General features: G+C 33.5%; 2 protein-coding genes across 2 annotated transcripts in view; one reads left to right on the top strand and one right to left on the bottom strand.

Moving 5' to 3' along the window:
• LOC123668848 overlaps nucleotides 1-1,468 on the top strand; it is a 59,301-nt gene extending 57,833 nt beyond the window's left edge. Inside the window, exons 6-8 of the mRNA XM_045602539.1 lie at nucleotides 231-386; nucleotides 478-580; nucleotides 1,128-1,468. Of these exons, the coding sequence (XP_045458495.1) occupies nucleotides 231-386; nucleotides 478-580; nucleotides 1,128-1,226 (358 nt within the window). The 3' untranslated portion in view covers nucleotides 1,227-1,468. The remainder of the gene's footprint in view (nucleotides 1-230; nucleotides 387-477; nucleotides 581-1,127) is intronic.
• A 13,201-nt stretch (nucleotides 1,469-14,669) lies between these two features.
• On the bottom strand, nucleotides 14,670-23,692 carry LOC123668952 (G-protein coupled receptor 52). The gene is made up of 3 exons (XM_045602643.1): nucleotides 23,527-23,692; nucleotides 22,479-22,735; nucleotides 14,670-15,266 (listed from the first exon to the last, which is right to left on the bottom strand). Exons 1-3 carry the CDS (start codon nucleotides 23,690-23,692, stop codon nucleotides 14,670-14,672), a joined length of 1,020 nt encoding a protein of 339 aa, XP_045458599.1.
• Nucleotides 23,693-25,178: the final 1,486 nt, after the last annotated feature.

Genomic DNA, 25,178 nt, shown 5'->3' with positions numbered 1-25,178 from the left:
GTATAATTATAAAAATGTTCGCTAGTTAAGAACTTAGACCAGAACTTAGAACTAGAACTTAGAACTTAGGTAACTTTAGAGTTGGTGAGCTTGTTTAAGATCAACTATGCTCGGCTATGTTTGCGGAACAGGAGAATCGATATCTGTCCTAATTACCTAACTAAACTGTAGATTGAATTATGATAGTATTCTATGTATACTCATATTGGTGGCCTTTATACAATTCTAAGGTTATCAAGGAAGGCAAAAGCTGCAGCTGACGTGGATTATCCCGCTTATGGAGTAACCGGACCTACTGTTGACAGCTCTGGGGATAGAAAGCTGGCCCAGTCTGCTCATATGTACCACTACCAGCATCAGAAGCAACAGATCATTGCCATGGAGAGGTACGTTTCCAATTTTAGCTATGAAACTTACGTTACACGTACGATATATTTTACCGAAACTGGATTTTATATTTGTAATTTTTTTCTTAAGAAACGGTATGGATCACCGCAATGCTTCGGTTTCTGACCCTGAATCTGAGGAAGAGAACGAAGAGGGAGACTACACTGTATACGAATGTCCTGGATTTGCTACCGTAAGTTTCTATGATTATGCGTTAGTAATTTTAGTAATTAAAACCGGATTTTTCAAATATACAATATAAAAAGTATTAGTTGATCTATATATTAATACGTGAAGCAAAAACTTTGTATCCCTTTTAACGAAAATTGCGCGGACGGAGGAGTATAAAATTTCGTACACTTATAGTTTGTATAGAGAAAGAGTGCAGAATGCTAATATTTGTTTTAAAATTATTTATAAAAATACCCTAACCAATAAAAAACATTACATACACTACCATGTATTTGACACCAGCTGACCCGACAGATTGTTCTGTCTTGTAAACTGTCAAACTCTTCTTGAATTTAAATAATCGTAACGTTCTCTAAAATATTCCAAATTTTTTAATTTTTATTTCCATTAAGAGCCCTCTACAAAGCTTTAGAGAACTAAAATAAAAATTAGCTGAATTAACCATCTGGATCGACTGTCAATTGGCTGTCGAGTTTTGCACTTAACGACACTAGATTTCTAGAAAATGCATTTCTGCGTACATTTAGTAGACTGTCGATGCTTTTCAGACTGGAGATATTGAAGTGAAGAACCCGCTGTTTAAGGAAGAATCGACCCCGGCTACGCCTGCTAAGAGCGATACGGGAAAGTCGCAACCCCGGGAATAATCGCGACCCCTTCGCCACACCGGCGATCCCCGGCATACCAGCATTGATATGCTTTCACCACTTTTCCTGATCAGACATTTTGGGACACCTCAATTTATCGTATATCTTCTAACGCGCTCTCGCCTCTTCTAAACAAGAAAAGTGGTAGAACAATTTCGTAAACAGTGGACAACTTTATCATGACGTGCTTCGATTACATTGACTCCGTTGCGACTGTATCAAAATAAATGTGTATTCAGAAATGTGTTATCTATTTCATCATTTACAAAGTTTATAAATAATAATAAATTAAAAAAATATTCTCGTCATAAATTCATATTAATTCATTATCGATAACGCTTTTACATCAACTCATAATAGTGATAATTATGTCAGTCTAAGATATGTATGTTGTTCGCTTGCTCAAGATACACACTTACTACTCTGAACAAATCTCAACATTCCTATTCGTATATTAAAATCATTGCAAAACAAAAAGACAAATTAAATTATTTAAGTATATGTTAAATTTATAATTTTAATAGTACTTTTGTTTTGTTTGTTTTTTGAGTGTAACAGCCGCCAACAAAATAATAATATACTAGATTATAATTTAACATCAACAATAACAATAGCTGCTTATTTAAATAGCATTTCTGTAAATAATCTTAACCTCATCGAAAACTATAACTTTAAAAAAGTTGACGGCCTATTCAAATTAACTATCAGTCACATTTACACATGTGATTATCTCAAAAATATTGGGGACAAATTGAAAAAAAAATCTTGTGCTACGTTTCAATTGGATAAAACAGGTGTGTATAGATATTTATATTATAGTATTATATTATAATCGTTCATATAAATTGAAAACGTCAATTTCTTCAAAAAAAGTATCAATTTTACAACATTTTATAAATACCTATATATTATATATATAAGTACTTAAACTGTTTTGTAGTTCGCTTTAATTTGAAAATTTAACTACAACGAGGGTTGTTATTTATATTCTGAGCCTAATAGTGAAAAATTAACTACCGTCGAAAATAGCTTTATTGTTATTCGAAGTATTCTTCATGTTGATCATACATTTTTTCATACACTTTGACCCAATTTTCAAAACAGTTTTCAACGCTAATTGAGGTACCTCAGAAAGAGTGTGAGTGCTCACAGTTATACGTTGCTCGAATGGTACGGTTGCAACATGTACATGTACACGTATATATGTTATCCAAAAAATAGGCGATCATTTACTTCGAAGTGCTTAGTGTCTTAATGCTCAGAGATGCCACAATTTCACGATATGGTACATGACGAGCTTGCATGATTAGGTTTGGCTCATCATCAATGTTTTCTAGCACATCGAGCGACATTGTCACTAAGCGCATGGTGGCCACGATGGAACTCGTTATACCAGCGCTTCATAGAGGCGAAGGATAGGGCTTCATCACCAAAAATGGAACTAAGTTGATCCATGCACTCTTGTCTTGATAACCCACGTCGAAAGTCAGTTTTTTTGACACAATTTTCAAGTCACCGTAAGCCAAACAAATCATATTCTAATATCAAAATGATCTAATGAAGGTTAAGTTTTAAAATATCAGACTTTGGAATGGCAACGACAGATGTCACCTGAAACACTTATTTTTGCAAAGGTACAAAATATAAGTAGCAACTCTCGTGAAAAAATTACTTAAAACTAAACAAAATTTGTATAAACACTAAAAACGACAACTGAAGTTTTAAAAAGTCTTTTCGTATGAACTATAAATAATAAAATATTAAAAAAAAATAACTTTCTTAATACTAAGAATTTACATTTTATTTATACACGAACTTAAAAATAAGCAAACATATCTTCTATATTATCTTGCACAATTTTAATGAAAATATAATGAATGCGATTTACATTTATGATATTGTATGAATGTTCTTAAGAGTAAAACGTGCAGTGCCCTCGCAGGGTTCTTGTTTGATTTTAAACATGGTAATGTTATGTATAAAAGACCTTTGAATACAACAAAAGTAGCAAATAAATAAATTGAAATTGATTATCTTCGATATAAATCGAATCTTAAGATATTAATAGAAATTATACTACAAGGAATTTTCCTGAGAACGTTATCTAACTTCAAACAAAATCGAGACGTTGAAAATTATTTATATAATGTATACACTGTATACGTATTTAAGTAGATATAATTTATAACTCTATCTATTTCTATCTATAGTGTGTTTAAGCTTGTCGATGAAAAAGAAAAAAGAAAAAAAATACAAAATTAAACAGAATCAAAAAAAATCTAGGATAACTTTAATTAATAAATAATTAACTATATTAGATAACATCACTATTTTAATCCATTTCATTGTTAAAAATTAATAAATGTCTATTTCATTAATTACTTATATGAAAATATATTATTAACATAAATATATAATGCATGCAGTATATGTATGCAATATATAACAAAAGGGTTAAACCCATTCTAGGAAATTATTTTTTGATGAATATTTGCTTTTAGCAAAGAGAAGAAATATTCAGCCTATTATTTAATTGATTAAATATTTGAAACTAATATAAACTATACGTAAAAAAATGGACATTCAATATCTATCACATCCACTTAACTATGTATAATCATCAGAAACTACATGTTATATTAGATTGACAATTTCTTTTCTCAACACTGCACAGAGTCATTAACTGATTGATCTCACTTAAATATTTAGAATAAAACCTATGTATATTTAACAATCTTATTACTGACCATAGTATTAATATTTGTGAAATTAAATATATTATTTCCACGAAATTATTTATTGGTTTACAACTACTTAGAACTTTCTATTTTATTTAATAATTATTGTTTAAATTATGCAATGTTAATGCGTACAAACTCAACGTATTTTTTAATTTATTTCGAAGACAAAAATTTGAAAGTATTTTGCTTTAAATTTTAAAGTGCATTTTATTCTGTATTTAATTTTAAATTTTAAAGTAAGAAATAGAACCGCTGGTAACGTGTGTGTATACTAAAACTTGACACGTAGGTACTGAAAATACTATTTGATGTTGTGATCGTTTTCTTTGCACTCGCTTTTATCAATGTAACGCTATAGCTACAATAATCGTTTACATATATATGACAAGTTAGGCTTTTGGGGTTAATGGTGTTATATTTATATGTATTATTATACATTCATACTCATATACGAATAACTTAAATGTACCTATTTACATCTATGTATGTCTTTTACATAGTCGGCTCCTGTAGTTCCGCTCATTAGTTATGATTATTTATTATTTACATTATTTATTTAGTATTATTTGATATTAAATTAACTTTAAGTTTTGAAGTCTTTTTTTATTTTTACGCTTGTGCTAATTGTTATTCAGGTTTAAATTATTATCATATTTTAAACTTTAAATATTAGATATAGTTTTTTTATACTTTGTATAATTTCTTATGTTTTTATCCTTTTTATTTTAATTACATCTAAATATACATTTATTTTTATTGAAATAATTAGTACGGGCCGACAGTTATATATATTGATATATCTTAATGAATTTAAAAAATTTGGTCAAACCAATAAATGTTGTATGTATTAGTGGCAAATATTGTTTCATTTCTAGATCACCCGCCTTACCTTAATAATATTAAGAAAATAACTATAACTTTTTTGCGCAACCATCTAAGCAATAATACAATATTGTTTTAAAAATCTTTAACTCTTTCCGCTAGCTTTTAAAATACGTACGACTGAACAACTTAGCTACGCAATAATTAGTCTACGTCTACTGTAGACTCTTGCTTTTATTGCATAAACTCTCACTTTCTCTAGAAATTACTGGCAAAATGAAAGGACGAATAATACATGGAAAGAGATTAAATAAATAATAATTGGCTATTGCGTAAACGAAACAAACTCGAAGGTAAAGTCTTGGCTAGTGGACATTATTGTTTACGACGCCAACATTAATTACGTGCTTGTTTACATTTGTAAAAAGTAACAAATTCTTGTCCAGACTGTTTCCTTGGTATAAAGGCACTTCAAAGGGAAAAATGTCGGGATTAGACCAGGTAGTTTAAAAAGAATAACAACAAGCGGTATAGCCAGCATGGGGACAGCAAGCCCTTGCATATGTGAATAGTGATTGCCTATCAGGACACTTTGTCAACACACTTCGGCCTATCGCAGTCCAATGCGGGACATAGGCCTCCACAAGCTCGCGCCATTTTTGGCAACTCATGTGTCTTGCTAGAAAGGGGGTTAATTAAATAAATAATATTTTTTTTTAATAATAAATTCTTTATATGACCAAATACTGTACAATTTTATAATCCGCCAAACTGCGTGACAGTTTATCGGCGGAATTAATGCTTGTCAATATATAATTATTATATAATATTCAATTATTATTATTTTTTACTATATATTTATTTATTTTTATTAATCTTATACTTTATTGTACACCACAAATATATTACAAACAAAGCATAAAGATAGTTACAGACAGTGAAGTACAATGGGCGGACTTATGGCTAACTAGCTGTGCCCGCGGCTTCGCTCGCGTTGAAATCAGTGTGTCACAAAGTTTTCCCGGTAAACCTCCAGTGAAACTATCATCAAAATTGGCTTAGCCGTTCCGTAAACCTTCCTCTTGAAGCCCTCTCTCCATTGGTGAAACCGCATAAAAATCCGTTCAGTAGATTTTGAGGGAATCGATCACATACACTTTTGGGGACTTTGTTTTATAATACCTGTTACTACAACTGTTACCCGCGACTACGTTCGCATAGTTATGAAGATATGTACTATTAAGATTTTTAACGCATATTATTTTTTTAAATAACCTATCAGGCGAACTTATAGCTGCTGTATACGTTTCATAAAAACTATCATCCCCAATTAAACCCCCTTAGCGGTGGAATATCACAAAATCCGTTCTTAGCGGAAGTCTCGCTTCAGCCTGTAATATCCCACTGTTGGGCATAGGCCTCTTTCCCCGTGTAGGAGAAGGATCAGAGCTTAATCCACCACGCTGCTCCAATGCGGGTTGGCGGATATATTCCCTACTATGAGTAACGATCGCTATCAGGTGTACATGATAACAACCGGGACCGACGGCTTAACGTGCTCTCCGAGGCACGGTGGGGAGACCCACAAGGACTGTACAAACACCCAGACCATGGCAAACACCTGTATGGCCAATACAAATGTATGTCATGTGCGGGGATCGAACCCGCAACCGCCAGCGCAACCGGCACAATCCATAGCTGTGACCGTAGCGCCAACGCGGCGTCTGCGCCTGCGCAGCGTAGCGGAAGTCTACTAACTATAATCTACCCCCCCCCTGCCAAATTTAATCTTTGTCTATCCTGGGTGGATGGGACCATCCAGCGGTTTTTGAGTTCTCGTGATGAGTGAGTCAGCGACCTTTCTCTTTTATATATATATAGATCACGATGCATTATTTGGATAACTCCTCACCATCTATAGAGCATACATTGCAAATTTCAAGTCGCTTACTTCAAAAATATAGGACTTTCATACAAACTTCCAACCCCCGTTTTATCCCCTTAGGGGTCGAGTTTCGTAAAATTCGTTCTTAGTGAATGTCTAAGCACTATAAGGAACCTACCTGCCATATTTCAAGTTTATAGCTGTTATAGTTTCGGAGATTTTGTGATGAGTGAGTCAACCTACCAACCCCGTTTTAACCCCAAAAGGGTGTTCATTTTTAAAGATACATTATCCGAACACCTTCTGGCTATCTATAGAGCATACCTTTTAAATTTCAAGTCTCTTACTTCAAAAACATAGGACTTTCATACAAACTTTCAACCCCACTTTTAACCCCTTAGGGGTCGAGTTTCATAAAATCAGTTCTTAGTAGATGTCTACACCCTATAAGGAACCTACCTGCAAACTTTAAGTTTGTGGCTGTTATAGTTTCGGAGATTCCGTGATGAGTGAGTCAACCTACCATCACCCGTTTTAACCCCAAAAGGGAGTGGATTTCTAAAGATACATTATTTGGACACCTTCTCACCATTACAGAGCATGCATTTTAAATTTAAAGTCTCTTACTTCAAAAACATAGCACTTTCATACAAACTTCCAACTCCCGTTTTACCCCCTTAGGGGCCGAGTTTCATAAAACTCGGTATCAACGGATGTCTACACCCTATAAGGAACCTACCTGCCAAATTTCAAGTTTGTAGGTGTTATAGTTTCGGAGATTTCGTGATGAATGACCTTTCGCTTTTATATATATTATATAGATTAGCCATTTCTTCCAGACAACCCATTACAACCCAGACAAACCATTTATCATAAAATAATCCATATCTATCATAAATTAATCTCATCTTTAACACAATTAAATAATTTTAAAAATAAAACTTAACTAAGCTTACAATCTTAAACTTAAAAATCAATGCTTTTTGCGAACTCGGCTTGTAATTCATTTTTCAATTTATTTTTTAGGGTCAACTTACTTATGTTTTGGTTGGTGACCGCAGGGGTGGCTTTGTCGCATCGAAGACGCTGCTGCCCGTCGTCGACCTGTGCATTTCAAAGTCAGCAGTTGGATAGTTAACCCGCCATCGGTCGACTTAAGTTCCAAGGTGGTAATGGGAATGGAAATGGAATGGAATTATTATTTCATTAAGTTAATTCACATTTATATATCACTAGCTGACCCTGCAAACGTTGTTTTATTGCCATATACTTTATTAACCACCCATAATTCCCCCTTCCCCTCTTTATAATTTAGCTCTATGAAAAATAGATGTTGGTCGATTCTCAGACCTACCCGATGTGTACACAGACAGATGTAATAAGGAGTAACTTAGGTTACTTTTATTTTAAGAATTTATTTATTTTATAGCTCTGCGAACTGAAAAAATAACTTTTTTGTTAAATTCCACGCGGACGAAGTCACGGTCGAATAAATTACATTTTTTATACAGAATATATGGCTTTAATTTTCTCTTCCCTTCTTTGTTTTCTTCTCTATACTCAGTTACATTAGATTACAAATAAAATGTTCAAGAAATCACCCTTAGACTTATAGTAAACCTAAGTATATGGTATCTATTTTGAGCGAAGAGCTTATAGCTGTGACACATCCTGAAGTTGAATTGTAAGAGTAATAAGTACTTATGTATCGTAATTATATACCTTTATTTTAATCTTAAGGTAAAAAATAACACGCATAGAATTTGAAAATAAAACAATGATGTGCGAGCTTAATTTTAATAATTTATTCATAAGCAAACTTGAATTATACATTTTACATATATTATTCTATGTAATTTTATCAATACAATAATAATTTTAATATTAATACGCCACGATATTGAAATATATGCAATCATCTAAAGAATCGTCTTATATAAAAATAGGCTGATGATCATTTATTTATTTTTTAGGATAAAATTTCATTTACAAATACGTCGTTTTTCGTTAAAAGAAATATTTAAACGTGAAAAAGATTAAATTTACACAGACATAAAATATAGATAGCGGCACACGTATGTAAAAAATTATGATAACCTAATTATCGTATTTAATATTTATCATGTCGTAGTCATATTTGACCTTTATATATATCGTAGAGAGCAATGAGTGTAATAAAAGTAACACTTATAAGATGTACGACGGCGAGACAGCTTACATTACTACAATTATTAATATTATCCAGTTCTATCATATAACTATGGTTTAACTAGAAATAAAAATAAACTGTAGGTTATACATATACATAAATCGTTTAATATAAACGTAGTTTTTCACATACTGTGTAAATACCACAATACAATCATTTCGTAGCAACAAATTGACTACTAATAATCGAGGATGATCGGAATACAAATGCGAACAATAATAAAATGTACTTTGTGCAGATCTAAAAATAATGAATCTCTAGAAAACCTTTTTACATTGATTTATTCGTCTTTAAGTACAAAAAAGGTTGTTCAGAAAATCAACTTAAAACATTGACTTAGAAAATCCCTTTTGCCAAATAAATTTGCATCGTCCGTGAAGCGCTTTTTTCGTTTGTTATATCTTTTAGACAATTATTTATGCGTAGAAATGTTAAAAAAATCATTTAATTTCGATTGAAGCAGATTGCTCTAGCGGAAAAATTTTTTTTCTAGACAATTACATCTTTATGAAAAAATGAAAAAGAAATACTGTTTCAAAATTAAATAGATTAATAACAATCAAATTTTCAGTTATAATATAATAATTGATATATGTTATCAAAAATATTATTTTACAAGTTATACAAAAATCAATGCAAATATTGAATTATGTTTACTACGAGTGTGTAATGATAACATTTATATATATATATCTTTTATTATTATCTAATTACTAAAATTTTTAAACTACAAACTTTAAACCTGTATTTTTGTATTTACAAATATGATTTTGAAATCGCTTGTTTGACTGTTCAAATCGAACTAACTCTGGCGGGCGACAGGCTCTAGGATATTCAAGAAAGTTTGAGGATATTTTCTTTCTAGCATCTTCTAGAATGTTCTCCACATTATCATCCGCCGTACCAATAGGTTATGTAACTGTAGCATCCGTAGTAAATTAATTAGTAGTAATTTAAAAACTTAAATTTTAAAATGTTTTCAGAACTAATTTGAATAACTAAAATTATATCGCTTTAACTCCAAAATATAAGTTAGCTACTGCTGTATAAATACATAAAATTTAATAACTTTATTATAGTAACAAATGTAATTTAAGACTTTATTAAGATTGAAATTTTACATTTCACACCATTACTACACATGCTGCAATTGCTCGCAGCGCCTTTCGAAATGTAACCCAAATAATTGTTGTACTGAATGAAGTTCAAATACTCGGCAACAGATGGCGCCACTACACTTCATTTCCAAGTTGAAGGGTTGGAAAAAACCATTATATCTTTAAAAACACGCCCTTTAGGTTAAAACGGAAACTTTCTTGTTCCAGAGGCTATCAGACTATATAAGTCCCTTTATCGTGCCGGGACTCCTTTTTAAGTTTTATCGGCACGTACATTTTATCAACTTAGTTTTATTATATAATAATGATAATGCTAATGATAATATCGATAATGTAAATCCAGACTTACTTACAACACCTTTACATTTTATTACATCATTCGTTTAGATATTTTTCATTCCTATACTAGGTACACGTAACTACATATAAATATATGGTTACAATAATTGGTGTATTAAAAATTTAGAATATACATAAGACTTTGTTTATATTAGATAAAGACGTTTCAAATAAGTTCTACATTAAATAGCAATAATTTATTTATATTACTTGAAAGACACAGTAATTACTTAAATACTTTAGTTAATAGCAAATGTAGTGATTATGAAATTTAAATTGACTGCATTCTAAAGTACTATGTACTAAAATATCGATTAAATGACGTTGATATTTACTTTTATTGAATAGTTAACAAATTTATTCCGTTACACTTTGTACGTAATGTGGCAGGCGGTGATACACTAATGGCAGTATGCTGACAACTGAATGCTACTTATAAGTTATAATTATTGCTGTTATACACCAGTTTGTAATAATAATTAGAATTGTAAGGCAATGAAATTTTTACACACTGAATAATAAATAGCTATAATTCAGCAAATTTTATTTTAAAAATATGTTATTATTAATTTTAAACACTAGTAACTATATTTCCTGTTTATTGTTATAAGTTTATACAAGATGTAAGATACATTTAAATCATTTTAACGTATAATCGAAGTCGACAATTATTTCTAACACTATATAAGATTTTTTTTAATGTGTTAAATAAGTACCAGTATTATTATATTATTATTTTCTTGCTATCTTTCAATTTCTAAAGAACTAGACTTAACTGATTCTCAAATTTAATGAACATTCAAAAAATTCTTATAAAATTAATGATTATAAAATACACATAAGCAAACTGTTTTTATTGAAAACTATTCACTTTTCTTATTTTCGCGCCAATACATTGTAAAATATTTTGTGATATTAAAATGGAATAGGGTGATAAAGAGAACCGAATCGCTGTGATTGCATTACACAAAGTAGGTATGGAGCCAAATACAATTTTTAAAACTCTCCATACGCTTGGTATTAGTTAAATTTTTGTGTGGGCTATTGATAGGTAAATTAAAACCTCCTCTGTTTGTGACAGAAAAAGGTCTGGCCGTCACACAGTGTTCGCACGAAAAAGGCGATCAAAGCAAGTAAGAGGAAGTATTCGAAGAAATCCTATCCGAAAGCAAAAAATTTTATCTCGAGGGATGAAGATAGAACCTAGAACCATGTCGCTTATTTTAACAGATGACTTAGAACTTGCAGCCTATAAGAGACGTACTGGTCATTTCTTTAAGACCGTTAATAAGGCAGATTTAAATATGCTTAATTTCAAAGATAAAACTATTAAATTGTTTTGTATTGTTTGTCATCTGAGTCAATGAATATCACGATTATACGAGGTAGGCAAAACTATACCAGCAAAGCATTGCGAGTTAAGTTATTATGCGTCATGTAACGTACTCTAACGTTAAATATACTAAAACCTGTCAAATGTAGAAACCTTTTGTGATTAAATGTATACGTATTATTCATGAAATGTTTATGATTGCTTATTCACACAATCATAAACATCAAAGTTCAAATTCAATGAGACGAGATTTAATAACGGTAATCACAAAGTATTATGATTAAACTTTTGAAAACATTACTTTGAACTTTTTAATATGTTATAAACTAAACTTGAAAAGGTATAAAAATAATGAAATAAATTTAATATCAATAATATAAACTATAATAATTTGAAATCAAATAAATTAATATTAATTTCGATCACAATTCAATACAAAATTATCCATATCGAACAGAAGAGAAGTGTTACTAGGAGATACAACGATCATACTCTACTAGACTTTACCTAGTCTACGTATTATATTAAAATTTTAAGTTATTACAAATGGCAGTATTTATTACTTATTAGAATTGATTCTTCATTCCAAAACAAATCTAAGCTAAATTTAATTTTTACGAAACTTTTGAAATAACTATTACCTATAATTAGAAATTATTATTTTATGTCTAATGTAAACGGCTTGGACAAATCAGGCTTGTTTTAGAATTTATTTTTTCTTAGCTTATTCGCTATTGAAACCGTGATTAACTGTGATCTTCCGATCAGCTGAATTTCAATACTTTCTATGGAATCGCTATCGACATTATACATTTTTAAGACTTCCATGCAATCAGTAATCTACTTAACATTTTTAGCATTCGAACATTTTCAATTACTATTTTTGACAATATCACAATACCAATAAGAATCAAATCACAATGACCTTATGGAATTTAGAATTAAATTTGATGATTTTTACATATTCCAAAAAATTCTAATTGAATGAAGTTGCTGAGATACAACTCGCCGAGCATTATACACACAAATGGATGATTTTAATATAAAGTTCGTGTAATAAATAATGTAGTAGTTGAAAATAATTTATTTATTTTTATACTATTAGGTGAAAAACTTGGTGCTTTAAAAGATCATTTTGAATGTATATGTGATATGTCAATGATTTAGTACATCAAACAACTAGGAATAAAATGGAAGGAAATGGAATGAATTCCTATAAGGAAGAAAATGTATAAGCGCAACATGGGGTCATTTAAGTTTGCACTATCTTGAGCCCTATAATTTTTTACCGCCAGAAAGTTTCTTGTAACGTTGCTTCTTTTTGAAGATAAAAGTTAGGTATAGGAGACGGATAGACATAGAAAAGTGAAGAGTAAAAGATGTAGTTACGTTTTTAAACATGGATTAAGCAATTAAGTAATATGTATAACAAAAGAGATAAAACAATGATATTTCTCTTCTTCCTAATCTCCATAGGAAATCCCATTGGCTATTTATCCTATATAAAGATTCCGGATCATCATTATAAATCTTACAAATATATAGCAAAATAGGCAAACAAACTACGCGATTATCTACTTAAACATATCGTTAGTAAAATCTTATTAATACAGTAAACGTGTATCATTAGAGGCACTAAGACATACTTTAAAACAAACCTAGTTTCCCTATTATTTCCACCTTTTTACTGCCATTTTTTTAAAAACGCTGCTTCTAATTTTATTTGTCTATTTATTTTTACATAACCTAGTATTTTTTAAGTATAGAGTTATTAAAATATTTATTAAAAATAGTACAATTATTATTAAGCAAATTTGTTAATGAAATGATTATTAAAGGCAATAAGAATGTCTATGACTTTTCTAAACATAAATAGCCATAGATCCAAAACATGACGGTTCGAAGCTAACGGCGTAGCAAGTTCTACGCCGTAGCAAATGCTTTTATAAAACAGATTATAGAATTACCCTAACGTTTTCTTGGTTATATTACGAAACAATTATTGAAAAAAAAAGTAAAACCTTACGAGCTACCTAATGACATTCTTAATCAATAGTATATAATTTTTAAAAAATAACGTCATTAAAAATAGCAAAATTTTTGATGTGCGCTTAGAAACTTGTAATGAACATAGATACCAACAGTTTTTGTTGATTTTTAATCTTTTGTACAGAAAGGTCACTTTAATCTGAATAATTCTGATAATACAATTAATATGATGAAATTATTTTACAAGCATTATTTTAAAAAATAAAACATATTCAAGAATAATCTAAAGATATCATCTAACTATAAATTTATCGTTAAATAACAATACAAATCAATTATACATATATATATTACAAACGAAATCAATTATAATAAAATATATTAGAGTACAAAATAGAAAAAAAACTTACTTAATTAGTTGTAAAGACCACACTTAAACAAAACGTGTCAGCGATTTAAAAATGATATGAAATATTTATTGCGTATTTTTTTACATCATATCAACAAACAATTATTGTCAAAAAATTACATATTTATCATATATTGCGATTTGAAACAAGTTAGTAGATACACATTTGTACCTTAAACATAAAAATGGTCGCTTTTAAACAGTGAACAATTGTAAATAGTTTAAGCTCTATCTTAATTTAAGGAATGACTTTTGTAGTGATTGTTGTTGTTATAATGACCAATTATTATTATGTTCCCCAGCAGTAGATATTCAATTTTATTACATAGTTATGCGCTTTAAGGGAAAGCGTTTCATATAGTTTAGACAACTTTTGAAAATTATTATTTAATAAAAAAAAAATATCCGTACAGAAACTGAACGTCTGTTCTCAGTTACGGGTATGCCAATAGTTTTGAGTCGAGGTTATGATATTTAAACGTATGCAAAACCTAAAAATCAAATCGAACATTGACCTCCAAACCCTCAATGCAACGAAATAAAACGACAGAATTTAACACACCTCTTATAAAAAAAATTTGAATTTTGAATAAAACAATTAATCATCATTGTCCATGCCAATCAGCTCAGCTTGCAAGCGACCTTTCGTGCGGCAACAAGCTGTCAAGCACAATATTCTCAATGCAAGTCGAAATTGAGGGCTAAAAGATATGAGGATAACAATTTTCCAGAAAGAATTTAAGATACCGAGCCATACTACACCGAAGTGAAGCATTGGTATTTTAAGCTCTTGATCGGTGAAGTATTCGTATAGCCTTACACCTGTGTATGGAGCCCAGCTAAGCCAAAAGGCTGTTACGAGAATAAAACTCATCCAATGACTCGGGTTTGCGAGGTTTTCAGCCAATGCAGTCGCATATTCCTTATCGTGGATTGGAGCACCACTATTCAACTTTCTTTTCATAGAGAATATGTAGAAGTAGTTGTAAACTATTGAAATGACACTAGGTCCTAGTACTAAAATAACTAATGTCGCTGTGTAAGCATATGTTGTTCCCCAATCCAGCATGCAAATTAAAGTTTCTTTATCGAAATTTGCTTCCTTTTTGTATCCAAGAAGAGGTGGACAACAAAGCATGGCTGCCGAAATCCAGGTGAAAACCATCCAGCATTGACTTCGGGTGCGAGTTTGTACCTATATTAATGTAATAAATATATTGGTTAACCAAATTTCATTACGATTAAATTTCTAGTGCGTTGCTAATCAAAAACAAATTATCCGCTTAGTTAGCATTTAAAGAGACACTCAGCCATATTTACCCAAAAGGGAAGTTTGAATTGTATTATAACGAAACCAGTGCATAAGTTTATTGGTAATCCTGCACAAAACATAACCAATGGTTAAATATTCATTACTGATGTTTGTAATCAGTGAATAATACTCGTACCAAATATACAAAAGTATCTAACGCTCTGTGGACAAAAGTCAGTCACTTGACAATATTAATTCATATTTTTTTATGTATTTATACCTATATATTTTATTAATTTTTCCTTTTAAAATGTGTTATACTGTACGCCATAAATACTGTTACAATTAAAAGTACATAAAATATTACATTTGAATTTGGAATCTGTCATTTTTATATGATTGTCCATTGTGTTTTCTCATTTTCAAGTGCATACATTGAAAAAATCTTTTGTGATATTAAAATGGAGTGGGGTGATAAAGACCACCGAATCGCTGTGATTGCATTACACAAAGTAGGTATGGAGCCGAAGCGTGGATTCCATATAGGCAGAAAGGCACTGCCTACCTTGTCATGTTACTATAAAAAACATGAAATTTACATTTGCTGTGTGGCTACGGCACTATAGAATTTAGCCATCCCCTCTCATCCCGTGGGTGTCGTAAGAGGCGACTAAGGCATAGCAAAGTTCCAATACCACCATGGAACTAGCTGACTTTTTAAATGCACAGACCGAGGACGGGCAGCAGCGTCTTTGGTGTGACAAAGTCAGCCCTGCGGTCACCAACCCGCCTGCCCAGCGTGGTAACTATGGGCAAATATCCCCATGAGTTCACGCCTAAAGTTTCGGCCCTTAGTTCCCGGCAGCCCCACTATTTCTGGCTACGACAGCGGCCGCGGTAACGGTGGGGTAGAGGTACCGAGGTACGGGAGGCTGCCATACAAAACTATACCTGGCTACGTATAATGGACGCACGCTACGGTTGGACCATCACCTTACCGAACTTGAGGTAGAACTTAGTCACATTGAGTGGAGCATACTGGGGTTGTCTGAAGTCTGAAAAGAGGGTGAGGACACGATGATCCTGGACTCCGGGCACTTGTTCTACTTCCGTGAAGGTGATGGGCTTTCCCAAGGTGAAGTCGGTTTTCTGGTCCACAAAACTCTCACTGGCAACGTTGTGGAAGTCAGCAGTGTGTCGACCCGGGTAGCGTACCTTGTACTTAAACTCACTGACAAGTACTCCCTGAAAATGATACAGGTATATGCGCCGACCTCGGCACACTCTGACGATGATGTCGAAGCCTTGTATGAAGACATTGCAAGGGCCATACATGGCACTACTTCGACCTTCTACAGCCTTATTATGGGAGACTTCAACGCTAAAGTGGGAGTACGAGACCACGATGGATCGAGCATCGGACCACACGGATTGGGGCACAGGAATCGCAGGGGGCAGATGCTTGTCAACTTTCTCGAATCGGAGGGGCCCTTCTTCATGAACTCATTTTTTGAGAAGAAGCCCTAAAAGAGGTGGACATGGCAAAGCCCCGATACTGTGACAAGGAACGAGATATACTTCATCATAGCGGATAAAAGGCATATATTCAGAGATGTCTCAGTGGTTAACAGATTTAACACCGGCAGCGACCACCACGCGGCACTCTGAATATATGTCTCCGAAAGAAGCGGACCCGCTTGATGAAATCTACTCTCCGACCTACGCTGCCCCAAATACTATGTGGCTCCGAGCTGTTCCAATTGGAACTCCAAAACCGATTCGAATCGCTGGAAACTACTAGCGACGTGGACGAGGTAACTGACAACGTGGTGAAGACGGTGCGTACACTGGGTCGCAGGCACTTTCCACCAACAAAGCCAACGAAGCAGATCAAACTTTCTCCTGAAGCCTTGGATCTGATGCGGCAGAGGTGCGAGTTGCCGGCTGCTTCGCCAGAACAGAGGGCTCTTTCCAAGAGGATACGGAAACTTGTACGCCGAGACCTCCGCTGCTCAAATACGAGAGAGATTGTTACTCTGATTGAACAGAATAGAGGGTCCAAACTTTTCCAAAGACCATTGGTGAGAAGCCTTCTTGCGAAGCTCAAAACAGCGGATGGCAGAACCGTCTCCTCTCGCCCTCAGATCCGAGAAGAGTTTGAGAATTTTTATGGACAGCTGTACTCGTCGAGCGCACGCAAGCCTGCGACTTGGGACACCGAAGATCAGCGGGCACCATTGTTGCGCCAGTATTCGGAGAGTATCCCGGACTTCGAAGAGGGCGAGATTAGTGCAGCGCTCGGGCAGCTTAAAAACGGGGGATGACGGAGCTACCACTAAGCTCCTTAAAGCCGCAGGGCGACCTGTCCTAAAAGCCCTGGCAAGACTCTTTAACGCCTTCATCCACCGAGGTACCACACTGGAGGCGTGGTCCAGGAGTGTGGTGGTGCTGTTCTTTAAGAGAGGCGATAAGTCTCTGTTGAAGAATTACAGACCGATTACACTTCTTAGCCACGTCTATAAGCTGTTTTCGAGGGTTGTTACGAATCGTCTCGCCAGAAGACTCGACGAATTCCAACCACCAGAGCAGGCTGGGTTTCGAAATGGCTACAGCACCGTTGGACCATATCCATACTGTTCGGCAGATTATTCAAAAGACAGAAGAATATAATCAACCGCTGTGTATGGCATTTGTGGACTACGAGAAAGCCTTCGACTCTGTCGAGACCTGGGCTGTCCTGGACTCTCTGCAGAGATGTCATATCGACTGGCGATATATCGAGATACTGAAATGTATGTACGACGCGGCGGCGATGACCGTTCATGTCCAGGACCAGAGAACAGGACCAGAGAACAGGAGGTAAGACAAGGGGATTTAATATCACCGAAACTGTTTACCACTGCGCTGGAGGATATCTTTAAGACCTTAGATTGGGGAGAACGAGGCATTAACGTCAACGGTGAATTTATCTCTCACCTTCGTTTCGCCTACGATATTGTCATCTTTGCGGATACGTTGGATGAGTTAGGCCACATGTTGGCCGGCCTAAACGAGTCCTTCCAGCGTGTCGGTCTCTGTATGAACTTGGACAAAACGAAAGTTATGTTTAACAACCAAGTCATACCGAGACCGGTATCGTTCAATGGTACCCTTCTCGAAGTTGTTCAGGATTATATTTACCTAGACCATGCTATCCAACTAGGCCGCAACAACTTCGAGAAGGAGGCCGATAGGAGGATTCGGTTGGGCTGGGCGGCGTTTGGCAGGCTTCGACGAGTCTTCACTTCGAAGATTCCGCAATGCTTGAAGACAAAAGTCTTCGTGAGTCTTCTATATTAGTGTGTGTGTGTGTGTGTGTGTGTGTGTGTGGGTCTTCCTGACAGGCCCGAGGGTCTGTCCGGGTACGGGCCTCGAGGTTGCCCTCTTTACCTGGGCTTTCATCACCGGGGCTTCGCCTCCGGGGTCACCTTATTTCGGCCCTATTGGGCCAGGGTCACAATGCCCTTGGGGTCTTCGCCTTGCTTATGTTTTCTGTATCTCAACATCGGTCAGTCCATTTAAAATCGGTCAGTCAGATCAGATCAGTTCAGATTCTCATGAAATTTTGTGTGCATATTGGGTAGGTCTGAGAATCGAACAATATCTATTTTTCATGCCCCTAAGTTATACGGGGGGGTTTATAGGGTTTATAACATGTATGGCAAAACAACGTTTGCGGGGTCAGCTAGTTATGTATAAAAATATATTAAATCAATAAAAAAAATATTACACACACTACCATGTATTTGACACACACACGCATATTATACTCTTTTGTTGATTGTTAAAGTCTGAAGTCAAATTGAAATTTTTTTAAAAGGTTCTTTATTTTCATAATTTTTTGGTATTTATTTGATTTAAATTTTTAATTATGGTCGAATTTCGACCATTGAGTGACCACTAGTTTTTGTGAAAAAGTTATCAAAACATCGGTACAAGTGATGTATCAAGATACCATTCTTGACAAAGTAGTTAAGCCCCTTCATATCACCATGTTCAATAACCAAGAATGGTACTTTCAGCAAGACACAGCACAGGGTCATAAAGCTCGGTCCACCCAATGTTTGTTAGAAACCAAAGTTCCCGACTTCATCAGAGCTGAAGACTGGCCGTCATCTAGTCTCGATCTTAATCCGCTGGATTATGATTTATGGTCAATTTTAGAGAGTATGGCTTGCTCTAAATGCCATGATAATTATGAGTCCTTAAAACAATCCATATGTTTGGTAGTGAAGAATATTCCCATGGAAAGAGTGCGTGCTTCTATTGATAACTGTCCTCAACGTTTAAAGGACTGTATTGCGGCCCATGGAGATGTTACGTGCAATAGGAAAAATGTTTTTTTTTTATTGTAACAATATTTAGGGCAAGACTATGTAATCATTTTTTAGACACTGTACGCTTTTTTATCTTTAGATCAACTCATTTTCATATATGAAGAATATGAAATAAAATGTAATAATGGAGTATTCTCTACAAAATAGTTTACTAGCTTTTTTTTACAAATCAACTAGCAGTTGCCGCATCTTCACTCGCGTAGAAATTTATAATATTTACATAGAGAAGTTAAAGTATTTATTATATTACAACAATTTGTACCACATTTATGGTTCACCTTTCATGTATTAGAACTACCAGACTCTTAATCCCGTAGAATCATTACGAGGATGTTAAAAATAATAATTATCTCCCACGAGAACGAGCTCACGGGTACCGTTAGTGTGATATAAAACGAATTATTAAACTTATATAAAAACGGGATATTTACCATGCTTTTTATTTTTACTTTGAGGAGCTCGATATTTCGACATTAGCTACGTATGTTTTGTTCAAGAGATGTTCACGATGTCTCGTGAACAAGATTCCCGACGACATCAGACTTGCCATGGACAATCAGAGTCTCACAGTGTTGACCTTGCTAGACTTTAGCAATGCGTTCAGCACTGTAAATTTTGATATATTGGTTATGTGTTCCCTTAACATAACTCCATCGGTGATTGAGTGGTTTCGTAGCTACTTGTTTGAGTTACCTCAGATGATGAGCGAGGCTAACCGGGATCAAACCGTTGACAGATATTACGATAGGGATAATTTCAGTGGACCTCACCTCCCACATGTCGATAATCTCGTACGCCAGATCCAGATATTAACGTTTTTTCTCAGTTTCGGCTTTCACGAGGTTCATAATAAAAAATTTTATTATCCTTTTCTGTATCTTCTCATATATTCTTTTTGTTATTATTATTATTTCTCGCTTGTTTTTTTTTTCTTTTATGCTACTTGTATTGTTTTTGGTTGTACAATAAAGTATATTTGTATTGTATCTTCTTATATATAAAATTCTCGTGACAATGTTATAAGTTATCAAACTCCTCCAAAACGGCTGGACCAAATTTTATGAAATTTTGTGTGCATATCGGATAGGTCTGAGAATCGGCCAGCATCTATTTTTCATACCCCTAAGTTACAAGTGGGAGGGGGATTAAGGGGGCTAATAACTATAATATAATAATAACTTTATAAAAAAATTCTCAATAAGACACAGAAATTTAAAAGCCAGAATTAACCCGAAATTATGTTACTAATTACGATTTTTTTAATTATAGTAGGTCAACACTAGCCATTTAAATTAAAAATAAACTAAATTTGAATGGGATACACTGATGAACTTTTAATTGATTGAATAAATGTCTTATTAATTGATAATAATAAAAAATTATGAACTCCATCAACTTCAAACCACACATAGTGTGAGCTGCTCGCTTTCATTACAACAAATTTCTTTTAATTTAATGTAATTTAAGAAATCTTCTTTCTTATTCTTTAAATTCATAAACGATAACTGTATACAGTAGTATTTTTGTAATTTACGAACAAACAACTGCGATCTATATTAACAATTTAAACTTTTAAAACCTATTGTTATTCAAATGTTTCTGAATCTGTCCCATCACACCTATTTGTATATCCTTTTCATGGGTGCGTTAACTATATATTTTCTTTGTGTTAACACTTCATTATCATGACTCATGTCTATCCACATGTTTACCCACACCAAAATTACGAACTATAACAAAAACGACATGACCCTGTTACTAAAGACTCCGCTGTCCGTCTATCGTTATCTGAATGGTTTAAAGTGTTTAAGAAAAAATATGAATATCGAATTTTGTAATTTTTCTGAAAATTTGTAAACCAGAAACTAGCGTCAGATACTTTAGCAATCCGTGGTAAGTTTTATTAATAACCATGAGATAAGAAATTGTAGATATTGAATCATAAGTTTTGATTTTTACATCCATCTTTTGCAGATATTTTACAATTTTTATGTTAATTCAGCCTTATAATTCAATAACTTAAAATGAATTTAAAAAATCTTTTATTTAATAATAAATCATTAATTTAAATTCGAGTGGGCGTAGTACAATTATTTAAATTTTCAAATTAAGTAATTATATTGGGTTTTATCGTAAATTTAACATGACTATAGGAAACACTTGTGCAAATTGTGCTCAATTATTGTGACATTCTGGCTCTAGATGACAACATTCAAAAATTCTAACTAAATGAACAGTAATTTATTATTATCTTGAATTTCATGCAAGGCGTAAGGAAAATACAGAAATATGGCATGTTAAGGATATTTTGTATTCATGCAAGATAAAATGTTTATGATATGTTCATGACAATTACATCTGATTTCTCCATCAATGTAATAAAAGTATGGTATGCAATGCTTTTTTTAATTGTTTACTTGGAAAACTGTAACATTGTCTCTAATTTATTGCTCTACAACATTAATAAAATAAACATCATTACATTACATTAAATTTATAAACTCTGTATTTAGAAATATTTTCTATTAAAAACAAGCTTTGGGCAACTAAAATATTGACCATAAAGTGAAAAACTATAAAAAGACAAAGATGAAGAGACTTTAAATGAGATACGAGATATTAAGAAGGAAGAAGACTCTACAAAAGCTAGTTATTATAAAACTGACTTCATTAACTTGATGGAGACCCGATGTTAACGCCCTGAACAATCTCTTGAGTCAGTAGAACCAGAGCGCCCAGTTTGTGGAAGACGAAAAGTAATAAGAAAAGAGATATCTACCGTCGCACTAACCGTCTCATAACGGAGAGGTTTCCTCACGGCAAGGTACCGATCCACTGAGATCCACATGAATGTGTACACAGAGACGGACCACAGGGTCACTTCCACATAGCCGACCAGGCGGCACATCAGGTCCCCAAACATCCATCGTCCAGTGATAGCGGGGTACACAGATAGAGGAACGACGAAAAGTCCACATAACAGATCTGCTACAGCTAACGATAGGAGATAATAGTTGATAACCTCGTTCGATAGACCTGAAAGTAAAATTAATCATCAATAATTATCTGACCATGCTTTTACAAACTTCACATTACAATATTATTTTCTATGAAAAAGTATTTTATAATATATGTATTTAACTGTCAAATGTAATCGATTGAAAAGGAAGACTTGTCATTTAATCTAGGCATACACTAGGCGACACGCGATAGCGACAGGTAGGCGACTAGACGTGACGACAGGCTGCGGCCGACAACTTTCAAATAAACACTTGGCGTCAGACTCGCGGAATCACGACGACAAGCTAGGGGCTCACTAGTCGCTCACGCTCGTTACTTGTCACCACATCTAGTCGTGCTGTGCACGTATATACACGATGACACTTGCGCAACAGCCCAGCATCAGTCTCGCTGTGAGAGCTAAGGAAGCAGCACGTTTATTTTGAGAATTTCAACATGGATACGTTCGATGTTGATGTATTGATTTCGGACGTCGAAGCGCATCCTGCAGCGTAGCACTTGTCTTTCGTAGCGACTAATTGCCGACGAACGCGACAGCTCCGCGTCTAGTCGCAGCAACAAGACGCCAGGTGCATACAAAGCCGCGTCTTGTCGCAGCGACTAAACGCGGCGACAAGTCACACGGTTTGTGATGGCCCTTATAAATACAATATATTTGAACATAATTTTTAAATAAACAAATTTTAAATAAATTAAATGAAATTAACTTTTTCGCTTTTTTTTTAAGATTTCAAACGATTGTGATTTTATGGTAGGAAAACGTTTGTACTAAGTAGGTATCTTTTTCATAATTTGATTTACGGCACCTTTGAAGTTTAGGAAAGCAGCTATAATTAGCAGGTTGGAAACGACGATGGCTACGCCCATGACAGCGATGACGGCAGCTTGCGTGAGCGACTCGAACGTCGCGAGCGGGCTGTCAGCTACGGTCACCTCGCTGCCCGCGCGCGCGTTCAACACGCGCGACGGCATTGCTGTGCTAAATAAAAAAATAAAATATTTTAGTTACGTTACCTGTAAAGATTTAGATGATGAAAGATCCTTGTCTATTATAAATGTTAAAGTAAGTACAAAGCCTAGTATCTTCTATGCAAATTAAAATCAGCATCCATCAAAAAATTTAAATTAAGCAAACAGGCAATTCAAGCCGTGAATTGTTAACTTGTATAACAAAAATATATTAGAATTATTTAAAAAAGAAATATTATGCAATAAAAGTTAAGAAAAATCTGAAAAATAGGTAAGTAATAGCATTATTAAAGACAAACTGTAGCTATCTACTTACGGTTAATTTTCAAGGTGTGAAGATATCGTGAGCATTCATCATCTTAATATCATCGCATGTCTGTAAACAAAATAAAATAAAAATAAACATGTATTCCCGAAACTTTAAATCTTCGGCAATATTTTAAAACGTAAATAAAGTATGTTGTTTTATATTATTTATCACGGTGTCAACACTCCTTATATTATTAACTAGGTTCTGCGCGCGACTTCGTCCGCGTAAAGCAGATGCGCGCGTACTTGATCATTATTTTGCTGCAATGTTATTTTAAAACTGCGATATCTCAGGAGATACTCATTGAAATCGAGTTATATAAAAGGCTATTTTGTTTTAAATTAAATACTTGTGATGAATAACGTATTTATTTTGATAACGTATTAATATCATGTTTATAAAAACATCTTCGCAAATAATGCATTATTTTAGAACAAACTTGATTAGCATAAAAAAGTTTATAGTCAGCCAACCTTAAAAGATAGATATATGCTGTCGCAGAATTTTTTTAGAACTTTTAAAGAGGATCAATTCTGTCATACATGATTTTTGCGAAACTTTAACACTGTTTTCACAACGCACGCAGCGGAAGCTCTCAAAAGGAAAAAACAACCCCCAATTTTGAAACATTCTCCATTGGCTCCTTTTGGTCTTAGCGTGATGATATATAGCCTATAACCTTCCTCGATAAATGGGCTATCTAACACAAAAAGAATTTTTGAAATCGGACCAGTAGTTTCTGAGAGTAGCGCGTTCAAACAAACAAACAAACAAACTCTTCAGCTTTATAATATTAGTATAGATAATGACTATTCTTTTGTTATTATTTTTTTGTAAATAATTTTATACGTACGTATAGAGAAATCAAATTGACAAAAACTGAAAACCAAATGATTCATTTTATAAATTAATATATAGGTTTTTTTTATTAAATAAAATTTCACTGTTTCAAAAGACAAATATGTAAAATGGTTAAATGGCGGTGTATCCTCGAGTGTTTTCCGATAATTGCTACGTCAATTGAAGCGAAGATTAAGTGAAGCGTATTTTATTCAAAAGCAAACAATTTTGTACTTTTAATTGAGAAATGTAAAATAAATACTGAGTAAATTAAATACATATTTTGCTCAAAAGATCGTTTATAAAATTTACATATATTTTATTTTTAAATGTATGTTA

This window comes from Melitaea cinxia, chromosome Z (assembly GCF_905220565.1).
Source record: "Melitaea cinxia chromosome Z, ilMelCinx1.1, whole genome shotgun sequence".
Lineage (NCBI taxonomy): Eukaryota > Metazoa > Arthropoda > Insecta > Lepidoptera > Nymphalidae > Melitaea > Melitaea cinxia.
The sequence above is the reverse complement of the archived record's forward strand: the minus strand, read 5'-3'. Positions and strand labels throughout refer to the sequence as shown.